This window comes from Hemitrygon akajei, chromosome 21 (genome assembly GCF_048418815.1).
Source record: "Hemitrygon akajei chromosome 21, sHemAka1.3, whole genome shotgun sequence".
Classification (NCBI taxonomy): domain Eukaryota; kingdom Metazoa; phylum Chordata; class Chondrichthyes; order Myliobatiformes; family Dasyatidae; genus Hemitrygon; species Hemitrygon akajei.
In genome coordinates this window covers 44112165-44136085 of record NC_133144.1, presented here as the reverse complement: position 1 = coordinate 44136085, position 23921 = coordinate 44112165, and the positions used below count along the sequence as shown (strand labels likewise).

Below are 23921 nucleotides of genomic sequence, written 5' to 3'. Positions count from 1 at the left end.
AAGGTCATCAAAGTGCTGCTCTAATTCCTTACACAGTCTCTAAAGAGCTGTGATTTGATACACCTAGCATATTGAGGAGGCTGGGTGTCTCCTGGATATCCCACATTTGACACCTAGAACAGAACACTGCCTCTGTAGATATGTCCCCTATTCTGTCTAGAGTTAAATAAGAAATGAGGAATGAACTTACCTAGCTGTTCTTGTCCACCTGTTCTTGCCAAAGCCTTGATGAGCCAAAGCTTTGCTACTCTGTCTCAGACTACTCCAATGATGACCACTCCCACAGTGATTGTTCTACTAGGCAGTACCTTTTTCTTTTTCGAGACCGGGTTTTTAAAAGCTCTTAGTCGGACCTGTGCGGGACTGCTCCTATTGATTCTGTGCGGTACTCCAATCAATGTCTCCCAGCAAAAATCTTGCTGCTTTTTCAAGCTCTTTTTCAGACCTGTGCTGGAACGCTCCTGCTGTGTCTGCACAGTCCTCCAATGACTCCCATCAAAATACTTGCTGCTTTTTCAAGCTCTTTGTTAGACCTGCACAGGAACACTCCTGTTGCATCTGTGCAGTACTCCATTTAAGTACCATGAAAAACTATACATATATCCAGTGGGTCCAGTAAGGACCTGAACCCACTGAAGTTTGCCTCTCGCCACATTAGATGTACTGTTGATGTGATATCTTTGGCTTTCCACACAACCTTGGATAATTCAAAAATCTCTTGTCAGGATGCTGTTTATTGACTGTAGCTCAGTGTTTAACACCATCATTCCTCCAGTCCTGATCAAAACACTATAGAACCTTGCAACTGGATCCTTGACTTCCTAACCAGAAGACCATAATCTGTGCTTATTGGTCGTAACATATCTACCTTACTGATAATCAATACTGGCGCACCCCAGGGATGTGTGCTTAGCCCACTGCTCTACTCTGCACCCATGACTGTGTGGATAGGCATAGCTAAGATGCCATCTATAAATCTGGTGATGATACAACCATTGTTGGTAAAATCTCAGATGGTGACGAGAGGGCTTACAGGAGTCAAATATACCAGCTAGTTGAGTGATGTCACAGCAACAACCTTGTACTCAATGGCAGTAAGACCAAGGAGCTGATCATGGACTTCAAAAAGGGTAAGACGAGGGAACATACAGCAGTTCTTATAGAGGAATCAGAAGAGGAGAGAGTGAACAATTTCACATTCCTGGTTGTGAATATCTGAAGACATAACCTGGTCCCAACATAAAGAAGACAAGACAGTGGCAATATATCATTAGGAGTTTGTGGAGATTTGGTATGTCACCAAAAACTCTTACAAATTTCTACAGATGTATCCTGGAGAACATTCTAACTGGCCGTATCATTGTCTGGTATGAGGGTGGGGAGCTGCTGTACAGGATCAAAGTAAGCTGCAGAGAAAGGTGAAATTAGTCAGCTGCATCATGGATACTAGCCTTCGTAGTATCCAAGACATCTTCAAAGACTGGTACTTCAAAAAGGAGACGTCCATCATTAGGATCTCCTCCAACCAGGACATGTCCCCTTTTCATTGTTACCATCAGGAAAGAAGTACAGAAGCTCGAAGGCACACACTCCAATTTCTGAATGGCCATTGAAGCCATGAACTCTAGCCACTACTTTTTTGTTTTGGTTTTTACAATACTTATTTAACTATTGTATATATTTTTTAATGTAATTCACAGTTTTTTCTATATTATCATTGTACTGCTGCCTCAAAGTTAACAAATTTCACGACATATGCTGGTGATATTAGACCTGATTCTGATTCTGTGTTCAGTCATTTTGTCAATGTGGAATAAAGAGAAATTAAGGTTTTTTTCCACATTTTGTAGATAATACTTGGGTGTCTGACAAGGAATAATTGAACACTACCCTAAGATATTGGCTGAGTGCAGGTAGGTGGGTCTAGGTGAGGGTAAGCGTTCGGCACGGACTAGAAGGGCCGAGATGGTCTGTTTCCATTGTAATTGTTATATGGTTATATTTTTGAAAGCAGAGTATTATCCTGATGGCACTTATGCCCTTGCTAAATAAAGGACAACTCTAGTAAATTTTATTGATGTACATAGTTACAATGGCTTGGCAGATAGGTTGTTCTAGAGTCTAATGAAAGCACTGCAAGGAATATCGGCAGAGCTCACTACACTGATGGAGAATCAGAAGCTTGCCAATTTCCTCCTTGCATATTGTAATACAGCGCAATACTCCACAACCAACAATTCACCGGCTATGTTGCTCCTGGGTCATCACATTCTTTCATGCTTGGATCTCCTCAAACCCACTTTGCAGCTGTTTTCTTTCATTTAGTTTTGTGATTTGGAGTTACAAAACATAACCAGGTGGATACAATGAAAGGACACAATATATATTAGCAGTACAGTTTTTAAGTGTTTACTGTGGCAGGAAGATCCTAGTTAACTAAACAATTTATTAAGTTGTCTGTGAGAAGGTGATAGTGAGACACTTTACTGAGCCACTGCAGTCTTTTTGGTGGGAGTATTTGTGCATAAAGTCTGTGCTATAGGGGCCAAATTTCTAATTGTTTTGGATCTTCTTGTCATTGAAATAAAATCTTACTCTTTCAAGACCATGCAGTAGCTAGTGTGCTACAATTACCCCACAGCTTGTGCCTGAAAAGAATTCACAAGACATTAATAAGCAAGAGGAATTAAAGGAATTTAATGTTTTTTTTCCAGTGGTGTTCAGTTCTAATTCTCTGATGGGGGTAACACAGAGCGTCTTTGAACCTGTGATTTGAATTTCCGTACTGCAAAGCTAAAGCAGCAAACACTTTTTAATGTATCTATAATTAATTGCATTTGCCCAATCTGAAATGATCTTTTTATGATCTCAACAAATAAAGTGTATTCTTGGTATGTTCAGAGCACTTAAATATACAGTCGGCCCTCCTTATCCGTGGGTTCTGCATGCGAGGATTCAATCAACTGCGGATTGGGAAAACCCGGAAATTCTCTCTCCAGCACTCATTGTTAGAGCATTGTTGGCCTCATGTCTCGTTCGATCACTATTTTGTTCCTGTGGAAAAACGGCTCCTAAAAAGCAATTAAGTGGTCTAAGCAATTCCTCAAAGGCTAAGAATGAGAGTAAAGTGCTATCTCTTGCCGAGAAAGTAGAAATCTTAGATCTTTTGAAAAGTGGCATGTCGCTTGCCCCCAGTGGTCCTCAGCCCTCAAACTCCACAGATCCTGACTTTAGTATTATTGAGCCTCCTCCAAAGCGTCCTTATTCCCTAAACAATACAGTGTAACAACTATTTACATAGCATTTCCATTGTATTAGGTATTATAAGTACTGTAATCTAGAGATGATTAGAAGTATTACTCGTTGCTTGAGCATTGTTTGCCTCATGTCTGGTTCGTTTGCTACTGGTGTGAGCAAGAGGAACGAGTTTAAAGCCAGTAAAGGATGGCTGGCTAGCTATGTAAAGCGCTACAGCCTCAAGAGCTTAAAGATCACAGGAGAATCAGGATTGGCTGATGCCATCAGGATCAACAGACGACGCCATTGACATCACCCTCCACCTGGCCCTAACCCACCTGGACAAAAAAGACACGTACTTTCGAATGCTGTTCATAGACTTCAGTTCAGCATTCAACACAATCATCCCTCAGAAACTGACTGGAAAGTTGAGCCTACTGGGCCTGAACACCTCCCTGTGCAACTGGATCCTAGACTTCCTGACTGGGAGACCTTAGTCAGTCTGGATCGGAACACCTTCACTCTGAGCATGGGGGCCCGCCAGGGCTGTGTGCTCAGTCCATTGCTGTTCACTCTGCTGACCCACGACTGTGCTACAACACACAGCTTGAACCACATCATCAATTTTGCCAACGACACGACCGTGGTGGGTCTCATCAGCAAAAACGATGAGTCAGCAAACAGAGAGGAGGTACAGCAGCTAACGGACTGGTGCAGAGCCAACAGCCTGTCTCTGAATGTGAACAAAACAAACAAAATGGTTGTTGACTTCAGGAGGGCACAGAGCGACCACTCTCCACTGAACATCGACGGGTCCTCAGTGGAGATCATTAAGAGCACCACATTTCCTGGTGTTCATTTGGCGGAAAATCTCACTTGGTCACTCAACACCAGCTCCATAGCAAAGAAAGCCCAGCAGCGTCTCTACTTTCTGCAAAGGCTAAGGAAAGTTCGTCTCCCCCCATCCCCATCACTTTCTACAGAGGTTGTATTGAGAGCATCCTGAGCAGCTGCATCACTGCCTGGTTCAGAAATTGCACCATCTTGGATCGCAAGACCCTGCAGTGGATAGTGAGGTCAGCTGAGAAGATCATCGGGGTACCTCTTCCCACCATTACAGACATTTACACCACACGCTGCATCTGCAAAGCAAACAGCATTATGAAGGACCCCATGCACCCCTCACACAAACTCTTCTCCCTCCTGTCATCTGAGAAAAGGCACTGAAGCATTCAGGCTCTGTAACAGTTTCTTCCCCCAAGCCATCAGACTCCTCAATACCCAGAGTCTGGACTGACACCAACTTACTGTCCTCTACTGTGCCTATTGTCTTGTTTATTATTTATTGTAATGCCTGCACTTTATGCAGCCCTGGGTAGGTCTATAGTCCAGTGTAGTTTTTTGTGTTGTTTTACATAGTTCAGTGTAGTTTTTGTATTGTTTCATGTAGCACCATGGTCCTGAAAAACGCTGTCTCATTTTTACTGTGTACTGTACTAGCCTATATGGTCGAAATGACAATAAAAAGAGACTTGACTTGAGAAGAGCGTCTGTACTGAACATGTACAGACTTTTTTTCTTGTTATTATTCCCTAAACAATAGAGTATAAGAACTATTTACATAGCATTTACATTGTATTAGGTATTATAAGTAATCTAGAGATGATTTAAAGTATACGGGAGGATCTGCGTAGTTTATATGCAAACACTACACCATTTTATATAAGGGACTTGAGCATCCACGTTTTTTTGGTATCCGTGGGGAACCAATCCCCCGTGGATAAGGAGGGTTGATTGTATAGAGATAAAAACATGATTACACTTTATTTCGTCAGTTGACTTCTCCTACACACAAGTTCAGTTCATCCATAGACACATCCAAGGTAAAGCTTTGGTTTCAAAATGGATATACCCTCCTTCTTAATCATATTGATGGCTTTCTTTCAATGTTCATTAAAAGTGATTGAAAGCATTTTGATCAAAGAAGAATAACCCTTAACTCAGACAGTGGAGTTATTGGGGCACCATCATGACGGTGTTTCCGTAGCAAGCAATTCTTGTTTTTGTGAGGCTGAGTTGCTAGCTCAACGCTCAACTCGACTTGGATTTGATGCTCAATATTGATCAAAGATACATATTTACTATTTGAATGAGGATTATGTTAGCAACTTCAAAATTAACTTTGATTCATGCTAGCAGCAGATATAATTGAAGTCAGAAGTTTACATACACTTAGGTTGAAGTCATTAAAACTCGTTGCTTAACCACTCCACAGATTTCATATTAGCAAACTATAGTTTTGGCAAGATGTTGAGAACATCTACTTTGTGCATGACACGTGTAATCTTTCCAACAATTGTTTACAGACAGATTATTTCACTCTTAATTGACTATATCACAATTCCAGTGGGTCAGAAGTTTACAAACAAAATCAAAAGAAATCAGTGAAGACCTCAGAAAAAAAAATTGTGGACCTCCACAAGTCTGGTTCTAGCAATCATGGACGCATTGGTAATCATTTTCCAATGTTCTATAGATTCAGGATCAGTTCCTGCGGATTGGAGGATGGCTAATGTTGTCCCACTTTTCAAGAAAGGAGGGAGGGAGAAAACAGGGAATTATAGACCAGTTAGCCTGATGTCAGTAGTGGGAAAGATGCTGGAGTCAATTATAAAAGAGGAAATTACGACACATTTGGATAGCAGTAGAAGGATCAGTCCGAGTCACGAAAGGAAAATCATGCTTGACTAATCTGGAATTTTTTGAGGATGTAATTATGAAAATGTACAAGGGAGAGCCAGTGGATGTAGTGTACCTGGACTTACAGAAAGTCTTTGATAAAAGTCCACATAGGAGATTAGTGGGCAAAATTAGAGCACATGGTACTGGGGGCAGAGTACTGACATGGATTGAAAATTGATTGGCTGACAGGAAACAAAGAGCGATTAACGGGTCCCTTTCGGAATGGCAGTCTGTGACCAGTGGGGTACCGCAAGGTTCGTTACTGGGACCGCAGCTGTTTACAATATACATTAATGATTTAGATGAAGGGATTAAAAGTAACATTAGCAAATTTGCCAATGACACAAAGCTGGGTGGCAGTGTGAAATGTCAGGAGGATGTTATGAGAATGCAGGGTGACTTGGACAGGCTAGGTGAGTGGGCAAATGTATGGCAGATGCAATTTAATGTGGATAAATGTGAGGTTATCCACTTTGGTGGCAAGAACAGGAAGGCAGATTACTATCTAAATGGAGTCAAGTTAGGAAAAGGGGAAGTACAATGAGATCTAGGTGTTCTTGTACATCAGTCAATGAAAGCAAGCATGCAGGTACAGCAGGCAGTGAAGAAAGCTAATGGCATGCTGGCCTTTATAACAAGAGGAATTGAGTATAGGAGTAAAGAGGTCCTTCTGCAGTTGTACAGGGCCCTGGTGAGACCCCACCTAGAGTATTGTGTGCAGTTTTGGTCTCCAAATTTGAGGAAGGACATTCTTGCTATTGAGGGAGTGCAGCGTAGGTTCACAAGGTTAATTCCCGGAATGGCGGGACTGTCATATGTTGAAAGATTGGAGCGACTGGACTTGGTACACTGGAATTTAGAAGGATGAGAGGGGATCTGATTGAAACATATAAGATTATTAAGGGATTGGACACGCTGGAGGCAGGAAGCATGTTCCCGCTGATGAGTGAGTCCAGAACTAGAGGCCACAGTTTAAGAATAAGGGGTAGGCCGTTTAGAACAGAGATGCGGAAAAACTTTTTCACCCAGAGAGTGGTGGATATGTGGAATGCTCTGCCCCAGAAGGCAGTGGAGGCCAAGTCTCTGGATGCTTTCAAGAGAGAGTTAGATAGAGCTTTTATAGATAGCGGGGTCAAGGGATATGAGGAGAGAGCAGGAACGGAGTACTGATTGTGTATGATCAGCCATGATCACAGTGAATGGCAGTGCTGGATAGAAGGGCCGAATGGCCTACTCCTGCATCTACCATCTATTGTATATTGGTTCATCCTTGGGAGCAATTTCCAAATGCCTGAAGGTACCACGTTCATTTGTACAAACAATAGTACGCAAGTATAAACACCATGGGACCACACAGCCATCAGGAAGGAGACGCATTCTGTCTCCTAGAGATGAATGTACTGTGGCACGAAAAGTGCAAATCAATCCCAGAACAACAGCAAAGGACCTTGTGAGGATGCTAGAAGGAACAGGTAGACAAGCATCTATATCCGCAGTAAAACAAGTCCTATATCGACATAACCTGAAAGGCTGCTCAGCAAGGAAGAAGCCACTGCTCCAAAACCACCATAAAAAAGCCAGACTACAGTTTGCAAGTGCACATGGGGACAAAGATCTTACTTTTTGGAGAAATGTCCTCTGGTCTGATGAAACAAAAATTGAACTGTTTGGCCATAATGACCATTGTTATATTTGGAGGAAAAAGGGTGAGCCTTGCAAGCCGAAGAACACCATCCCAACCGTGAAGCATGGGGGTTGGCAGCATCATGTTGTAGGGGTGCTTTGCTGCAGGAGGGACTTGTGCACTTCACAAAATAGATGGCCTCATGAGGAAGGAAAATTATGTGGATATATTGAAGCAACATCTCAAGGCATCAGCCAGGAAGTTAAAGCTTGGTTGCAAATGGGTCTTCCAAATGGACAATGACCCCAAGCATACCTCCAAAGTTGTGGCAAAATTGCTGAAGGACAACAAAGTCAAGGTATTGGAGTGGCCATCACAAAGTCCTGACCTCAATCCGATTGAAAATATGTGGGCAGAACTGAAAAAGCGTGTGCCAGCAAGGAGGCCTACAAACCTGACTCAGTTACACCAGTTCTGTCTGGAGGAATGGAACAAAATTCCAGCAACTTATTGTGAGAAGCTTGTGGAAGGCTACCCAAAATGTTTGACCCAAGTTAAACAACTTAAAGGCAATGCTACCAAATACTAACAAAATTTATGTAAACTTCTAATGCACTGGGAATGTGATGAAAGAAATAAAAGCTGAAATATATCATTCTCTCTACTATTATTCTGACATTTCATATTTTTAAAATAAAGTGATCCTAAGTGACCTAAGACAGGGAATGTTTTCTAGGGTTAAATGTCAGGAATTGTGAAAAACTGAGTTTAAATGTATTGGACTAAGGTGCATGTAAACTTCTGGCTTTAACTGTATGAAGTCCAAATTTATGAAAAGAATCATTTGATGTTTAAGCTATCAAAAAGTTCATGAATCTATTTGTATATGTAGATTGGGAATGTACCATTTAATCAATTTGCTTTCACTGACTCCAATATTAGGAAACAAGGGCAGCCTTATCACTTCAGTATTATAGAGACTTAATTCTTTTGAACTTCAAAAGAGCTAACATTTGCCCTGAATCTATTTTAGATTCAACCACTGAATCTATTTTATTTAAACAGATGCATGTATGAGGCTGCAAATCGTTTTAGTCTCAAAAATTCAATGAAGATTCATTGGCTAAATACCAGAAACTAGAATCTCAAATGTATAAAGTTTTGATAATTAAGTCTAAAATTGTGCCATTGATTTTTCACCCTAATGTTAAATACAATGATTTACATTGGATTTAAGCTGAGATTTTAAATGTTTCAATTTCCTTGAATGTTTAATCTGTCTCTAGGATGAATCTAACCCTTGTGTTTCCCCATAGTCCATTTATCTTCCATCAATTTGTTTATCTAAATGTCCCAAATGTATCTGCCTCTACCACCATGCCTGGTAGCATATTCCATGTACCTGTCACTCTCTATCAGTACCTTCCTCTGACATTCTTTGTATACTTTCCACCAATTACCTTAAAATTGTGCCCTCTCATATTAGCCATTTCCACCCTAGGAAAAAGACTCTGGCTGTCCACTCTATCTGTGTTGCTTAGCAGCCTGTACACCACTATCAAGTCACCTTTCATCCTCTTTCACTCCATAGAGAAAAGCCCTAGCTTACTCAATCTGTCCTCATTAGGCATGTTCTCTAATCCAGGCAGCATCCTGGGAAAGGTCCTCTGTACCTGCTTTAAACCTTCCTCATCCTTCCTATAATGAGGCACTTTGGCTCATTCTGAACACTCTACAAATCCTAGAAAACACAGGACATTTGAAATTTTGCAGATCTTACATGAGATAGGGTATGTGCTAAAACATTTAAGTTTGAAATCATTTGAGGATTTTAAAGTTTGGTAACTTTTTCTGTAATTTTTTTTAACTATCCTGCTAAGATTTGCACTAACTGTAGTTTTTCCTTCAAGTGAATCTGAAATTCTCAAATCCCAAGATCTTCACTAAAAGCTCCTGTTTGTGTTTTTCAAAACTGAGATAGCAACTGGAGTGATTTTCTCATTGACCATTCCCTTGCTGTATGTTATTTAGAGATGAGGAGGTGTCAATATCAGATACTCCAGTAAAGAGTGATTCACTAGCACAGCAAACCTTGTTTGGAATTTCCTCCAATCTACTTGCATTTTACCAAGCTCAGTTACTCCCAGGTAACAACAATTTGTGTTGAGCATTGTAATTGGAATCAGTTCTGTCTCAGTACCATTTGTGCCTTGATTAACATTACAAGAGATAATGATGTAAAATAGATAGTTTTAAAAGTTCATTTCTTCCTTCCTCCTACCATAACTCCTTCCACTTTGAGTAATTCAGCATCATGTTTAATTACTTAACATGATCTGAGTAAAAATACTGTAATTGTTTTATTTATTAGATTAATTATTCTTTAATGTTACCATTTAATGTTGACTATTGTGCAACAGGTAGGGTATAACATTTGTACTGAAGCTGATTGAGTGTCAGGTGGTCTATTCATATAGTCATCTTTGATAAGAGCAAAATACATATTCCTGCATGTGAGTTTTCATAATATTCAGTTATCAGGCTAAATTCAGTGGTGTACTAGTAAACTTCATTCTCTTCGTCTCTAACTGAAAGAAAAGATAGTAAGAGATTTGAAAGTAGGAGGGGGATGGGAAAATGCGAAAACGTCGACATTGCTTCTCTGTATAGATGCTGCCTGACCTGCTGCGTTCCACCAGCATTTTGTGTGTGTTGCTTGAATTTCCAGCATCTGCAGATTTCCTCGTGTTAAACTTCATTCTGTTTTGTGTTCATATTCCCCGAATCAAGCGACTAAATACAGTGACATGAAAACTTGTTTTAAATTTTGATGCACACTAGAAACAAAATGTTAGTCAAAACTTCCTCTGAGGTTTTGCGAGACTGACAACATTTCTAGTAACTACTTCCTTGATGCACCATCAATAACTCTTGGAGACGGGAGGCGAACGATAGACTTTTATTAGCAGCAAAAGTGACCACAACATCTTGGAGACTGAGGGAGAAGCAGTGCCTCCAATCGCCTTTATACAGGGGTCTGTGGGAGGAGCCACAGGAGCAGTCAGCAGAGGGGCGTGTCCAGACAGGTATACACATAGTTTACCACATTCCTGCAAGTCAAGACCTTTTAAAAACTATTTTGTTAGACCTGATTGCAAATTCAAAGCTAACTTTCAACAGTTTACACTGGTTAAGCGGTCACATTTGCGGTTGCTGGAGGACAATTTTAATCCTCTCTTGTTGTTGCTACAATTCGATATGTTGTGCCAAATAATTTGTGAAAGTTGGCTTTTGTTGCAGACTGTTAGAAGAGAGGCTAATGAGCTCAGTCAGTCTTTCCAAGAACATTCTAGAAATCCATCTGCCATTTGCATGGAGCCCCAAACCAGATCCTTTTTCTTAGAATTGATTCATTTCATGCAATAGAATGTCATTGAGTATAACTTGTCATCAATGCAAGCCTGTAGGAAACCCAGTCTTACTATTCAGCAAGGTTTGCCTGCATAGCTGCTCATAGTTAATGGATCAATTTATACTATAACTTGAGAAAATGGCATTTATTGCATCTAGTGTCAAAGGCAAGAAATTACCATTTTCCTGTACCAGATGAAGGCATACTTTTCCATTATTAAGGGTTTGATTTAGTTTTTAATTATGTGTTTTACATTGGCAGTCATATAAAAAAAACCTTAAAACCCTTGGAGTATTGTAGTCTGTATTGTAATCAAAACTTATTTCTGGGGTGCTGTCATTTTGGTAAGAAATGTGGGAACTGCCCTACCATAAACAGCAATAGATGGCAGTGATTCATGAAGGTAATTCAGAATTATAACCTACTGCCAAGGACAACCTATAATGTCCATGTCTTAAATCTTCAATAATATTTTGGTCAAGTGTTTCACAAGTTTCTATTTAAATCCATGTTTTACTGCAATTGTTTATCAAAACTTTAATGGCAGCAAGATATTCCAGCAGTTTAAAACTGGAAGTGGATTCCAGCAGTGGAAAATTGGTTTGATTCATTAGTTAAATTAAAGCCATGAAATAACCAGAGCAACGAAAGTTACAAGTTGCCCAGCATGCACAGTAAACGCTAGATAATCATGTGGTGCATTAAGCTGGAGCATTTGATTGAAGAAAGGAATTGTCACAAAGACATGAAATAATTCTGGAAAACATAACTCTCCATACATGCAAAGAGATACCTCAATTTGCTCATTTACAGTAAAGAGCATAACTGATGAGTTAGTTGGATTGCTTCACTTATGCCAAGTAAAAGGACAAAAGTAATTATATGTAACAGTCTTTTTTTACTATTTCACTGTTTTTGCTTCCATTCTTACTAATATAATTGTTAAGCAATTTTCCATTGGTTTCAGGGGCACATTGTTATAAATATAAATCAGCATGCCTCCAAATAAATTAGATTTGTATTGCATGATATCTCCTTTTGTACAAAGTATTGCACAGTGTGACTGTCACTAATGATTTACCCACGCAAACTTACAAGAAAGGATTCTGATATTGTTCTGCAGCAGTAATCAGTTCATATTAAAATAATGAACAGTTCTCTCACAGAAAAAAGTTTAAATCTTGAAGTTTTCACATTATTTTCTGACTTCATATAAGCGTTGTTGTGCCAATATTTCTGTTGACATTCGTCAGTCTTGACATCAATCTTATTAATTCTCTTATCAATCAATTTGTATTAAATTAATTAATCAATCACAATAAGCATTGGTACAAAATTATAAATGTTGTCCCAGAATTTCCTGTCAAAGAAGCAGAAGCTATGATGTTCACTGTTGTTTTTGTATGTACAAATGATATTACAGTGGCAAGCAGAAGGTGCATAGTTAAAATTTAATAAATACAAGGTAACGTCTGAGATGTTGCTGTACAGTAGCTTTGTATTAATAGCATTATGTTGTCTTGCTTATTGTTTATATAAAGTAAACTCCACAGAAAGTCTTGTGATTTCAAACCTTGTATATCCTTGATAATTACTGTTAAATAACTGTCTTGTTGCTCTAAATTAGCTATTGCAGGATCAGAGGTTTCGACTTTAATAGTTAGAACCTTCTATTTTTTCACATTTTTCCTTCTATTTCCTTTAATTTTCTGTTTCTATATGTAAATTGTAGATATAAATTTGTAATGGCATTGATGCTGTTAATGCACTTTTGTAGTTCCTATGACTGTGTAGCGTCTGTGCCCCCAGTTTACCCCCGTTCACCTAGGGTGAATCGCCATCGCCCTGCCAACAGTGCAATACTGAAGTGTAAATACGGTGTAAGGCCCCCCCTCATCACGCTTACAACTCAAATATCAGACAATACCCAAAGGCAAGTAAATAATTACAACCTTATAGTTATTTCTTAGTGATGGGTTAGTAGAAACAGATAACCTAAAGGTGCCAAATCAGTAAGTTTATCAGTTTGTGCACATAATATTTTAATATGTTGGAGCTCACGCCTCCGGCTCCATCCACAACGACCTTCCGAGCCTCCGGCCATCGTCTGAACCGCTGACTTCCAGTATCCACTGCACTGGAACCGCTGTCCGCTCCTCACACATCCGTCCTCCTCGCTTGCCTCCGTAAAAAGACCGCGAACTCCCGCTCAGCTCACGCATATAAGATAGCATAACAATTCTCCATTGGTTAGTTCCCCACTTATCTGCAGTTGTAACCCAAACATTCCAGCTATAGAAACACATTACAGTATTAAGTAATATTACAGAGAAGCCATTTCATTATAACAATACAGAGAAGTCATTTTGTTAGCCTGAACAGTTAATACGCAGTTAATGGTACTGAGAGCCCTACAAATGGAAGTTAGAATTTGGGATTAAATTTGCTGCTCATCAAAAACAGAAATAATGCAACAGTTAATTTATCTTCCAATTTTAAAAATGCTTTCAAATCTGATGTTCCATGAAGTAACTTGTTATGCAGAACACCTTTTAAAGAAAGGTATAGATAGAAAAACATGTTGCAGATGAACAATGCAGCTAGTGAAATCTTAATGAGGAAGTCTTACCAAGAAGATACTTAGTATCTTACCAAGAAGATACTTAATTTTAAGCTGTACAAAAGATGAAGTGGACTTGTTCTTATTTCTTTCCCTTAATTATTGAGGAAATTATGTTTGCGTCCATTGCATTAGTTAAAGTTACTTTAGCCATTGTTGAACCCTCAGTTATCTTGTCACAGTGAGTCTGGATTCCTGCTTCATTGTTTTCCAAGGTTTGAAGTAGTCCACATTAATCAGCCTGTGTGTTTGCATAATACATTGTCACTCAATCTACCTGCTTGAAAATGACTCCTAATATAGCATTAAGGACTAAAATTAGCGTATCTCTGTAATTCATGTAGCCTAAAATTAGCCCCAGTGCTCCAGACATCAGTAGTTTGTGGGCATCAACATGATGAAATGAAGTGCTCGTGTGCATGAGTGGACCATCTGATTATTTAGCATTTTCTAAAATGAGTTGCACAATGGATCTCATCTAACACTTTACATAGCTTTTGTAAACGACACAGCACAATAGTTATCTCCTTTCACTGTGCCAAGCAATTCAAGATATTCACTAACAAAGCATTAGAGTCACTAATTTCCATCCTCCAACATTCCATCAATAAGTCATTTTCGCACAGAGCCCATCTCCTCAATGTTCTGGATTCTAGATTGTGGTCCTTCCCACAAAGCATTTTGCTGTGTATGCACCAAATTTCAGTCTCCTTCAGGGCGTACTTCTGCACTCTTAATGTTACTGTTGGTAACAATTAGTTGTGAACATCTGCTTGCTCTAGAAGACTCGAGTTGCAGGCAGGTCAAAATGCATCTTCCACTCAGTTGATGAAATCTAGCAGCATTTGATGTTTGGTCACTATTCATATCTAGAAACTGCCTGTAAAGGAGAGTCTTGTGTCACACATCTGCTGAGCATAACCTTAACAAAGAAGTTATCCCTTTTCAGACCTTCTTTACAAACACTATTGGAAGACTATTTCTTCTACAAGGGCAATGTGATTGAAATTCAGGCTGTTTTAAGGAATATTTTGCAGATGATCCTTGGTGCACGTTTGAGAGTTCTGTTTAAGAGGCAAATGATTTTGTGAGTTTTCTGGGAACCACCTGAAAGGATCCACCTTTTGCTTCCTCTACTAGACCTCTGCAGGTTACTATCAGATTGACTTACTATAAAAACTGCTTTTCCACAGAAGCTTTTCAACAGGGACAGATGTTGTGCATGGTCTAACTAAATGGAACATTCTACTACAATGCCATTCCTGTCCTTCATAACACTATTTCCAGTATGAACACCAGCATGTAGTGATGTTTGGTTTTTGTTTTCCCAGACACTACACAGTCTGATGCAGCCATACACATAAAGGTGACTGTCATTATTAGAGCTATATTAGGTTCCTTTCTTTCCACCCCTCCATGTTGAGCATGAACCCACAAGTGTTCTACTTCTGATTCCTACTCGAGAGACTCCTTAAATTTTTCTCATTTCAGGGAAAAGTCATAGGCTGATGAAATCATCAAATGCTCAGGAACCTTTACTGAATATCTTAAGGGTGTTTTTCACATTGATTCAGAGCTGCAGTAAAACACCTTTACTCTGGTACAACTATCCCCTTTCATGAAAACCACATACTGTTTACCCTTCCTCTAGCCTCCTTATCCCATCTAACACTATCTGCCTATTTTTTTCCTTATCTGTTTCTCCCTATCTTGTACGACCCTCTATGGCAATGCTCCTCCTTCTCTCTTTCCCCATCTGCTTCCCCTACCAGTCTGATTGGCTATTTTCCCTCTACACTCTCAATTCTGATGCAGGGCCTTGACCCAAAATGTCAGCCATCTCCTTGCCTCCACAGGTGCTGCTTGACCCATGAAGTTTTACTAGCAGATTGATTTTTTCCTTCAGATTCCATCATCCACAGTTCCTTGTGTCTTCATACTATTGTTTTCCTAATGGCTTGATAAACAGTATCTGCAAGTTAACTTAAAGTGATTCATTTAGGGTGACACCCATGTCCCTGTAATCAATAGTGTTTTTATAATTGTCACCACTTTAAAAAAAATTAGCCCTTTTTTATGAACTTTCATGACCTCACTTTTTTCCAGATTTTTGTATTCCATATGCTATTCACTTACCTTGTTTGGAAATCTTTGACGTTTTTCTGCATTTTCATTGTGACTAAGACTTCTGGTTTCATTAACAAACCTTTAAATGATATACTTCGTCCCACATCTGAAATATTGATATTGATGTGAAAAGCAGAGCCCCAGCACTGATCTCTGTGGCAATCCACTAGTCTCAGCATTCCTCTTTATTCCTGTTTTGTCCATTAGTAAATTGTCAGTCCTTGCCACTAGATTATACCCAAACCATGGTTCTCTAAATTTGTTCAGTAATCTTTTGAATGGCACTTTATCAGAAGCCCTCTAAGAATACGAATACACCACATTTTCCGGTATCCCATTTTCTATTCTGCTTGTTATGGCCTCAAAAACATATTTATCAAATAAGATTTTCCTTTTATTGATCCATATTGATGTTCTTAAATTCTATTATTTTCTAAGTACTCTACTAATACTTCCTTCATGATGAGGATGATAGGATGTTCGGTTCAACTAATGCGTGATTAACTTGTCTATTGTTCTTCATCTCATTCTTTTTCTTAAATATTAAAGTTACATAGTATGTTACCTTCCAATCATTCCTTATTGGTTTCTTGTTCACACTTAAATGAACTCTGAAATTTCCAAATCCTCAAAGTCACTGTTTTTGGCAAAATTACCAAATGATGTCAAAGATGTTTTTCTGCAGTTTTGTGTCAATGTGCAAAAACATTTGATCTGATTTTATCTAATTTCTCATTAGCCCTTGCTGGGCCATTTTTCTGCTTGATTTTTTTTTTGCTTTAAAGGAAAATATCTTTTTTAACTATTCAGACATTGTTCTTTGTTAACCTGGAGACACAAGAAACTGCAGATAATGGAATCCAAAGCAAACTCAGCCCTGATGTAGGGCCTTGACCATCCCTTATACCCATGGATGCTGCTTGACTACTACGTTCTTCCAGAGTTTTGTTTTGTATAGTATTTGTCATTGTTTATTATCACACCTTTTATATTTTCCCACAACATTGGGAACAAATCATTCGGCAGTAGAGTGTATACTATTTCTTGGATCAGTCCCGTATATTCTGTTTCTCCACCCATTTCCTAGTGACTTACTTTGTCTCATATGCCCACTAACTCCCACCTGGTTCCCCTAACAACCAGCAAATCTGGGATGTGGAAGGAAACCTGAGCACTGGACAGTGGATGGGGATGGGAGCCCTCGTGGTTACAGAGAATATGCAAACACCATATAGACCACATTTAGGGTCAACATTAAACCTTGGCCGCTGGAGCTGTGTGGCAACTGAACTACCTACTTACATTTAAATTAGTTTAATTTTGAACTGTAATATTGTCAGTTTCTAAATCAAAATGTATCATATTATGATCACTCTTCTCTGGTGGTCTCTTAACAGCAAGGTCTTTATAGACCAATACAGGGTCTAAAATAGGCTGATCTATCATTTAGTTCTCAACAGAAATTCATCTATTGTGCACTTCGTAATTTCAACCTCTATTTATCAGACCTTTGGTTTCTCCATGCTGCATGCATTTTAATATCACCCATTTTTTTTAACATCAGCTTCATTACAAAAATCTCTAATTTACTAATTGGTAACTCTATCAAACCTGATTTTATTTTTTTGATTTTACAAGCTGTGGTCCTTTCTCTCTTCTGCTTCTATCTCAATCTTGGTCATTAGGTGCTCATTCTTCTTTTCCATTTCGCCTACTCTCCCAAAACTTAAATATCCTGGAATATTCAGTTCCTGAATTTGACCACTTTTCAGATAAATCATCAAATCATACCAATTTATTTTGTTCCATTTTTCACTAATGCATTTTAGTTGCTGATGTTGCTGAGTGATTTTGTATCATGTATAAAAAGTGCTTCCTTCTATTGGCAGAGTAATTGTAAATCTTGCTTTAATTATTACCAGATACCTTTAGTTTACTAGAAGCTGAGGAATCTATTGCTGACCAGAACAGTATAAATGGAGTCATCAGCTTCTGCTGAAAGAACACATTTGTCTGTTTTGTTTGACTACTGTACAGTCCATCTATTCATGATTAGAATAAGAACATTGCGATAAGGACAGAAACTCATTACTGCAAGAAATTGGTTTGCCTCCGGATTTACAACATGGTGTAACATCTCCAAACTGAATCTCTTTCCGATAAGTGCTTCATTAATCGAAGTTCGTTTTAATATTACCATTTGCTAAATTTGTGTTGCTTAATATTGATAGATATTGTAGTAAACTGTATATGTTATGAGGTAAAGAGGTTAAAATATTAATTGTTTCTGTGGTTGCTGAACTATTAGTATATGATACTGCAGCATGTTATGACCAGCAATATGTAATATGTCATCTAATATTGTACTAAGAAGTACAATTTTGCAGGGGTTGAGGAGCAACAAATCACACAATTTTCAAAATATTTCACTCTCCCCAATAATTTCACTCTTGAATAAATTGCAGTGAGGGATGCAGTGATTGGAAAATAAAATAGTTATATAGTCTTAATTGTAAAATATCTCAAAATGCTTTACAGTAATATACTTGGTAACCATTTATACTAAGAGAAAGGAAGATCTATTAGGAAATTTGACAAAACAGCTTGACTAAAGAGTCCTTCTGGAGAAATGAAAGGGGGAAAAAGAGAGAGCTACAGTTCCTATAAAGAAGTATTCATCCCCTTCCCACCCCTTGGAAGTTTTCATGTTTTATTGTTTTACAACATTGAATCACAGTGAATTTAATTTGGCTGTTTTTGACACTGATCAACAGAAAAAGACTCTCTCATGTCAAAGTGAAAGCAAATCTCTACAAAGTGATCTAAATTAATTACAAATATGAAACACAAAATAATAGATTGCATAAATATTCACTCCCTTTAATATGACACACTAAATCATCACTGGTGCAGCTAACTGGTTTTAGAAGTCACATAATTAGTTAAATGGAGATCTGTTTTTGGAGGCCTGTGTGCAGTCAAGTGTTTCAATTAATTGTGGTAAAAATACACCAGTATCTGGAAAGTGAGTCAGTGTCCTGGCAAAAACTACAGCATGAATACAAAAGAACACTCCAAGCAACTCCGTGAAAAGTTTATTGAAAAACACGTCAGGAGATGGGGGTGAATACTTTTCATAGGCACTGCAATTCCTGAGTTTAGGAGTGAGGTAGTTGAGAATATGGTTTTCAATAGTTAAGAGGATCAATGTAGGAAGATAATAAGATCAGATACGGAAGAGCATGAGAATTCTTGGACAGTTGGGGAATGAAAAAAGTTACCAAAAGAGAGGGAGAGATACGAGTTCAAATGTGTCAAACTTTGGTTAAAGTAGGGTAGACCAAAGCTTATAATGAAGCAAAGCCATGTAAAAAAATGTAATGGTTGGTGAACTCAGGTGGAAGATGTGGCACTAAGGTGAAATGGCATTATTTTTGTCAGTTTGTTTGACTAATTCCATTCTTTTTTGGATACAGAGCACCAGATGTAATTGCCAGAAAGAAAATTCAGCCACAAAACGACCAGCCTGTTCAAATGTTGATAAGACTACACAGACAGTCACTAAAGGAATTTCTGTAAGTTCAATACCTCCAGATCACCACTCACCGCATGTATTCTTTCCCTATGTGTTTGTCTTTTCTTTCTCCATTTTTCAATATCCATCATTGATTGTGTGACTGTTAACACTCAAATTAAAAATTGCCATATTTGAGACTCATGTATTGACATACAGATTAAGAAAGTACATTTACACAATATATTTCCTTTTTAGAGTACTGGATTGAATAATTTTTTGTTCTGACTTGTTGCCTACAGTGGTTTTGATGTGTTATAGAAAGATTTACCCTTTTGAATTGTGAAAACCTCCTATCCCCAGTGCTTGCTGACCTGGTGGTTAACATATTAAGAAGTACTATGTTACAAATACATAAACATTATCTTCCAGCCAAGCTTGACGAAGCATTTGTTGAAATTTGAAGAATTGTCACTAATCCTGTCCACAGTTCTGGAACTGTTCATGCATGTGTCAGTACAAGAAGTGTTCATTCTCACATTTAAATATTTCACTAGAATGCCTTACTTCAATGTATTGAAATTAGTATAAAGCAGTAAAGTTTACAAAAAAAAACTGAAGAGTTGGGGGAAATTTCGATAACTTGCTCTTCTAGCTTATATTGTTGTGGTATACTTTTTATTAACCAATAAATGCTAAAGTATATATTCCATGTGCATTTGCCATAGGTCTCACATACAACTTCAAATTTCAGCTACATATTTCATTTATAGAAAGCCAATTGTTTGGTGTAATATTAATAGCATATTTGTAATAAAATGAATGGTATGTGTATGACATGGTTACAAGAAGGATACTATACATAGATGTATATTTTCATTTTGATATCTTTAATGAGTGCTGTCACCCCAACCACAAACTGTTTCAGCTGCTTCTGACTGGCAAATGGTAAGGCCAAGACCAACAGGCTCTGGGATAGTTTCTTTCACCAGACCATCAGATTTAGCAATTCACATTGATTTGATTGCATATCTGACTGTATATACACGTATACCAAACAATTATGTATGCGATCTTGGTGTTTAGGCAATATCCTCCCACAGTTCTCTTCCTTATTGCTTGTACATAGCACCGGAGAAACACCATAAAGTGTTTTACTCCCTCATGGTGTGAGATGGATGTAAGAAGTAAAATTCTAATTCTAATATGATTTACATGCTTTTCAGTGTCTCAAATTTCACAAACTTAGTTATTCTGTATCTCCCCAAGACCATTGGAAAAACAATGCCTTATGTTAGCAAGCTGATGCTCACTGCTCTTTTGGTCTAAACTGCAACATTCCCCTGTTCACCATTGGCTTTCTATTAAATCAGTGCCAATCCTCCTGGTGGTCTAGATGAACATTACTCATGATTTATAGCATTGTGGTAAATGTTCACATCTGTATAAACTATTTTAAGGCAGTACACATTTATTTTTTGTTGGTTCTGAGGACTATCTGACTGAATACTTCACGTTCTCAATGTGGCTGCATTCAAATCCAGACTCTCTCAATTCCTTTACAAATGTTTTTCTTAGGTTTCGTTTTGTTGCTTTTTCTTTATACATTCCAACATTATTTCTCCTTCCTTCATTGTAAGAAGCTTTTGGTGTAAATTGGGTACATTCGACAAAAACTAAACTCGTAAAGCCATGTTAAATTATCTCAATACTGCTTTAATGTCATTTAAGCTATTAGTAAAAAGGCTGTTAACCACAGAGGCACCAGGAAAAGATACAGATACCAGAATAATCAATAACATTTGGTAGCTTAACTACCTAATTTTTCCCTAGTCATGGTATCCTTGTTCTTCCCACTACTTTTGCAAGTTGAGAACAAGGTTATTGCATTGTAATGAAGTTAATCACTATATACTAGGGTGAATTAATAGTTGTTTAAGATTTTAGTTCAGGTTCATTGTTTACATAACTAATATCATCAAATTCTACTTGTACTAGTGATCTACATGGTTATCCAATTAAGATTGTACATGAGAAACAGATAATGCAACCATGGTCAAGGTTCAGAGTCAGGAGCAACCCAGACTGTTGAAAAGTAGCTATATATCAAACTGCAAAAACAAATTAAAGTTTGTTTTATCTTCTAATTAAAAACAATTTTCCATTACCTTCAAAATAATTTGTTGCATCATGCACAAATGTTATCTCTGCCTAGATATATGGTCTTGCATGAAAGCATTCTCGGTGTTTTATTTCTACTATACTCTCAGCACAGAGATATTCTACAGTTCTAATACAAATTAAGAATTGAGAACAAAAACACTGCTGGTTTCATTTTTACACAATCTTTCCAATTTAACCTTCGTATTGCCCTCATAGTTTTCTTTATATCTGTGAACCTGTAGCCTAAAGCTGTCAGTGGAGGAATAGTAATCACTTGGTCTCTCAAGCTGTTTCACAGTTTAATGTGAAATAACTCTTTTTCTTTTTCAATATTTTTGTTGATTACTTGTATAGACGAATGCAAAATACATTATGATAATATGAAAACAGAAACAAAGTTGAAATGTCCCATATCTGTGTATAGTAAATTAAACGTAATTTTGAAAAGGTATATTTTATTCTAACGTAGAACAAAATCAAAACCCCATTAAAAAAAGAAAAAAAAGCTGATTAAAAGAAAAGAAAAAAATCCTGGACATATAGTTGTAAATTAATAGACAATAGACAGTAGGTGCAGGAATAGGCCATTCGGCCCTTCTAGCCAGCACCGCCATTCACTGTGATCATGGCTGATCGTACACAATCAGTACCCCGTTCCTGCCCTCTCCCCATATCCCTTGACCCCGCTATCTAGAAGAGCTCTATCTAACTCTCTCTTGAATGCATCCAGAGACTTGGCCTCCACTGCCTTCTGGGGCAGAGCATTCCACATATCCACCACTCTCTGGGTGAAAAAGTTTTTCCGCATCTCTGTTCTAAACGGCCTACCCCTTATTCTTAAACTGTGGCCTCTAGTTCTGGACTTACCCATCAGCAGGAACATGCTTCCTGCCTCCAGTGTGTCCAATCCCTTAATAATCTTATATGTTTCAATCAGATCCCCTTTCATCCTTCTAAATTCCAGTGTATACAAGCCCAGTCGCTCCAATCTTTCAACATATGACAGTCCCGCCATTCCGGGAATTAACCTTGTGAACCTACGCTACACTCCCTCAATAGCAAGAATGTCCTTCCTCAAATTTGGAGACCAAAACTGCACACAATACTCCAGGTGGGGTCTCATCAGTGCCCTGTACAGCTGCAGAAGGACCTCTTTACTCCTATACTCAAATCCTCTTGTTATAAAAGCCAGCATGCCATTAGCTTTCTTCACTGCCTGCTGTATCTGCATGCTTGCTTTCATTGACTGATGTACAAGAACACCTAGATCTAGTTGTACTTCCCCTTTTCCTAACTTGACTCCATTTAGATAGTAATCTGCCTTCCTGTTCTTGCCACCAAAGTGGATAACCTCACATTTATCCACATTAAACTGCATCTGCCATACATTTGCCCACTCACCCAACCTGTCCAAGTCTTCCTGCATTCTCATAACATCCTCCTGACATTTCACACTGCCACCCAGCTTTGTGTCATCAGTAAATTTGCTAATGTTACTTTTAATCCCTTCATCTAAATCATTAATGTATATTGTAAACAGCTGCGGTCCCAGCACCGAACCTTGCGGTACCCCACTGGTCATAGCCTGCCATTCTGAAAGGGACCCATTAATCACTACTCTTTGTTTCCTGTCAGCCAGCCAATTTTCAGTCCATGTCAGTACTCTGCCCCCAATACCATGTGTCCTAATTTTGCCCACTAATCTCCTATGTGGGACTTTATCAAAAACTTTCTGGAAGTCCAGGTACACTACATCCACTGACTCTCCCTTGTCCATTTTCAAACATATAATAGCCATCATCATTGCTGAACAAGTCAAAGATTCTGAAAGTAGTTCCAAAAAGGTCCCCAGAACACCTAATCTTCTCTAAATTTAAACATGACATAACATCAATCAACCAATGGGCATGAGAGGCAGGGCAGCATCTTTCTATTTAAGCAACAAAACTGTTTAAATGATACTGTTGAAAGAAACTCACATGAAATCTTGGTTAGAGTTTGCCGGAGGCATTTGAGCAGCTGGAAGAAGGTTCTGTGGTCTGACAAAACCAAAATTGAGCTTTTTGACCATCAGACTAAACGCTATGTTTGGCATAAGCCAAACACCGCACATCATGAAGCATGATGGTAGCTGTATCATCCTGTAGAGATGCTTCACTGCAACAGGCCCTGTAAGGCTTGTGAAGATTGAGAGTAAAATGAATGCTGAAAAATACAGGGAAATCCTGGAGGAAAACCTGGTGCAGTCTGCAGGAAAACTGTGACTTAGGAGAAGATTTGTTTTCCAATAAGACAATGAACCCAAGCATAAAGTCAAAGCTACACAGGAATGGCTTAAAAACTACAAAGTTAATGTCCTGGTTTGGCCAAGTCAGAGTCCAGACCTCAATCCAATTGAGAATTTGTGGCTGGACCTGAAACTGGCTGTTCACTCTCAATCCCCATGCAATCTGACAGAACTTGAGCAATTTTGTAAAGAATG

The 23921-nt window shown here is 38.4% G+C and overlaps 1 protein-coding gene across 4 annotated transcripts in view; it reads left to right on the top strand.

The window, feature by feature from the left end:
• Nucleotides 1-23921, top strand: part of ccser2a (coiled-coil serine-rich protein 2a) — a 636731-nt gene that overhangs the window by 507236 nt on the left and 105574 nt on the right. For all 4 annotated transcript variants that reach the window (XM_073025313.1, XM_073025314.1, XM_073025316.1 and 1 more), the window contains one exon: nucleotides 19239-19337. In XM_073025313.1, the coding sequence (XP_072881414.1) occupies nucleotides 19239-19337 (99 nt within the window). The remainder of the gene's footprint in view (nucleotides 1-19238; nucleotides 19338-23921) is intronic.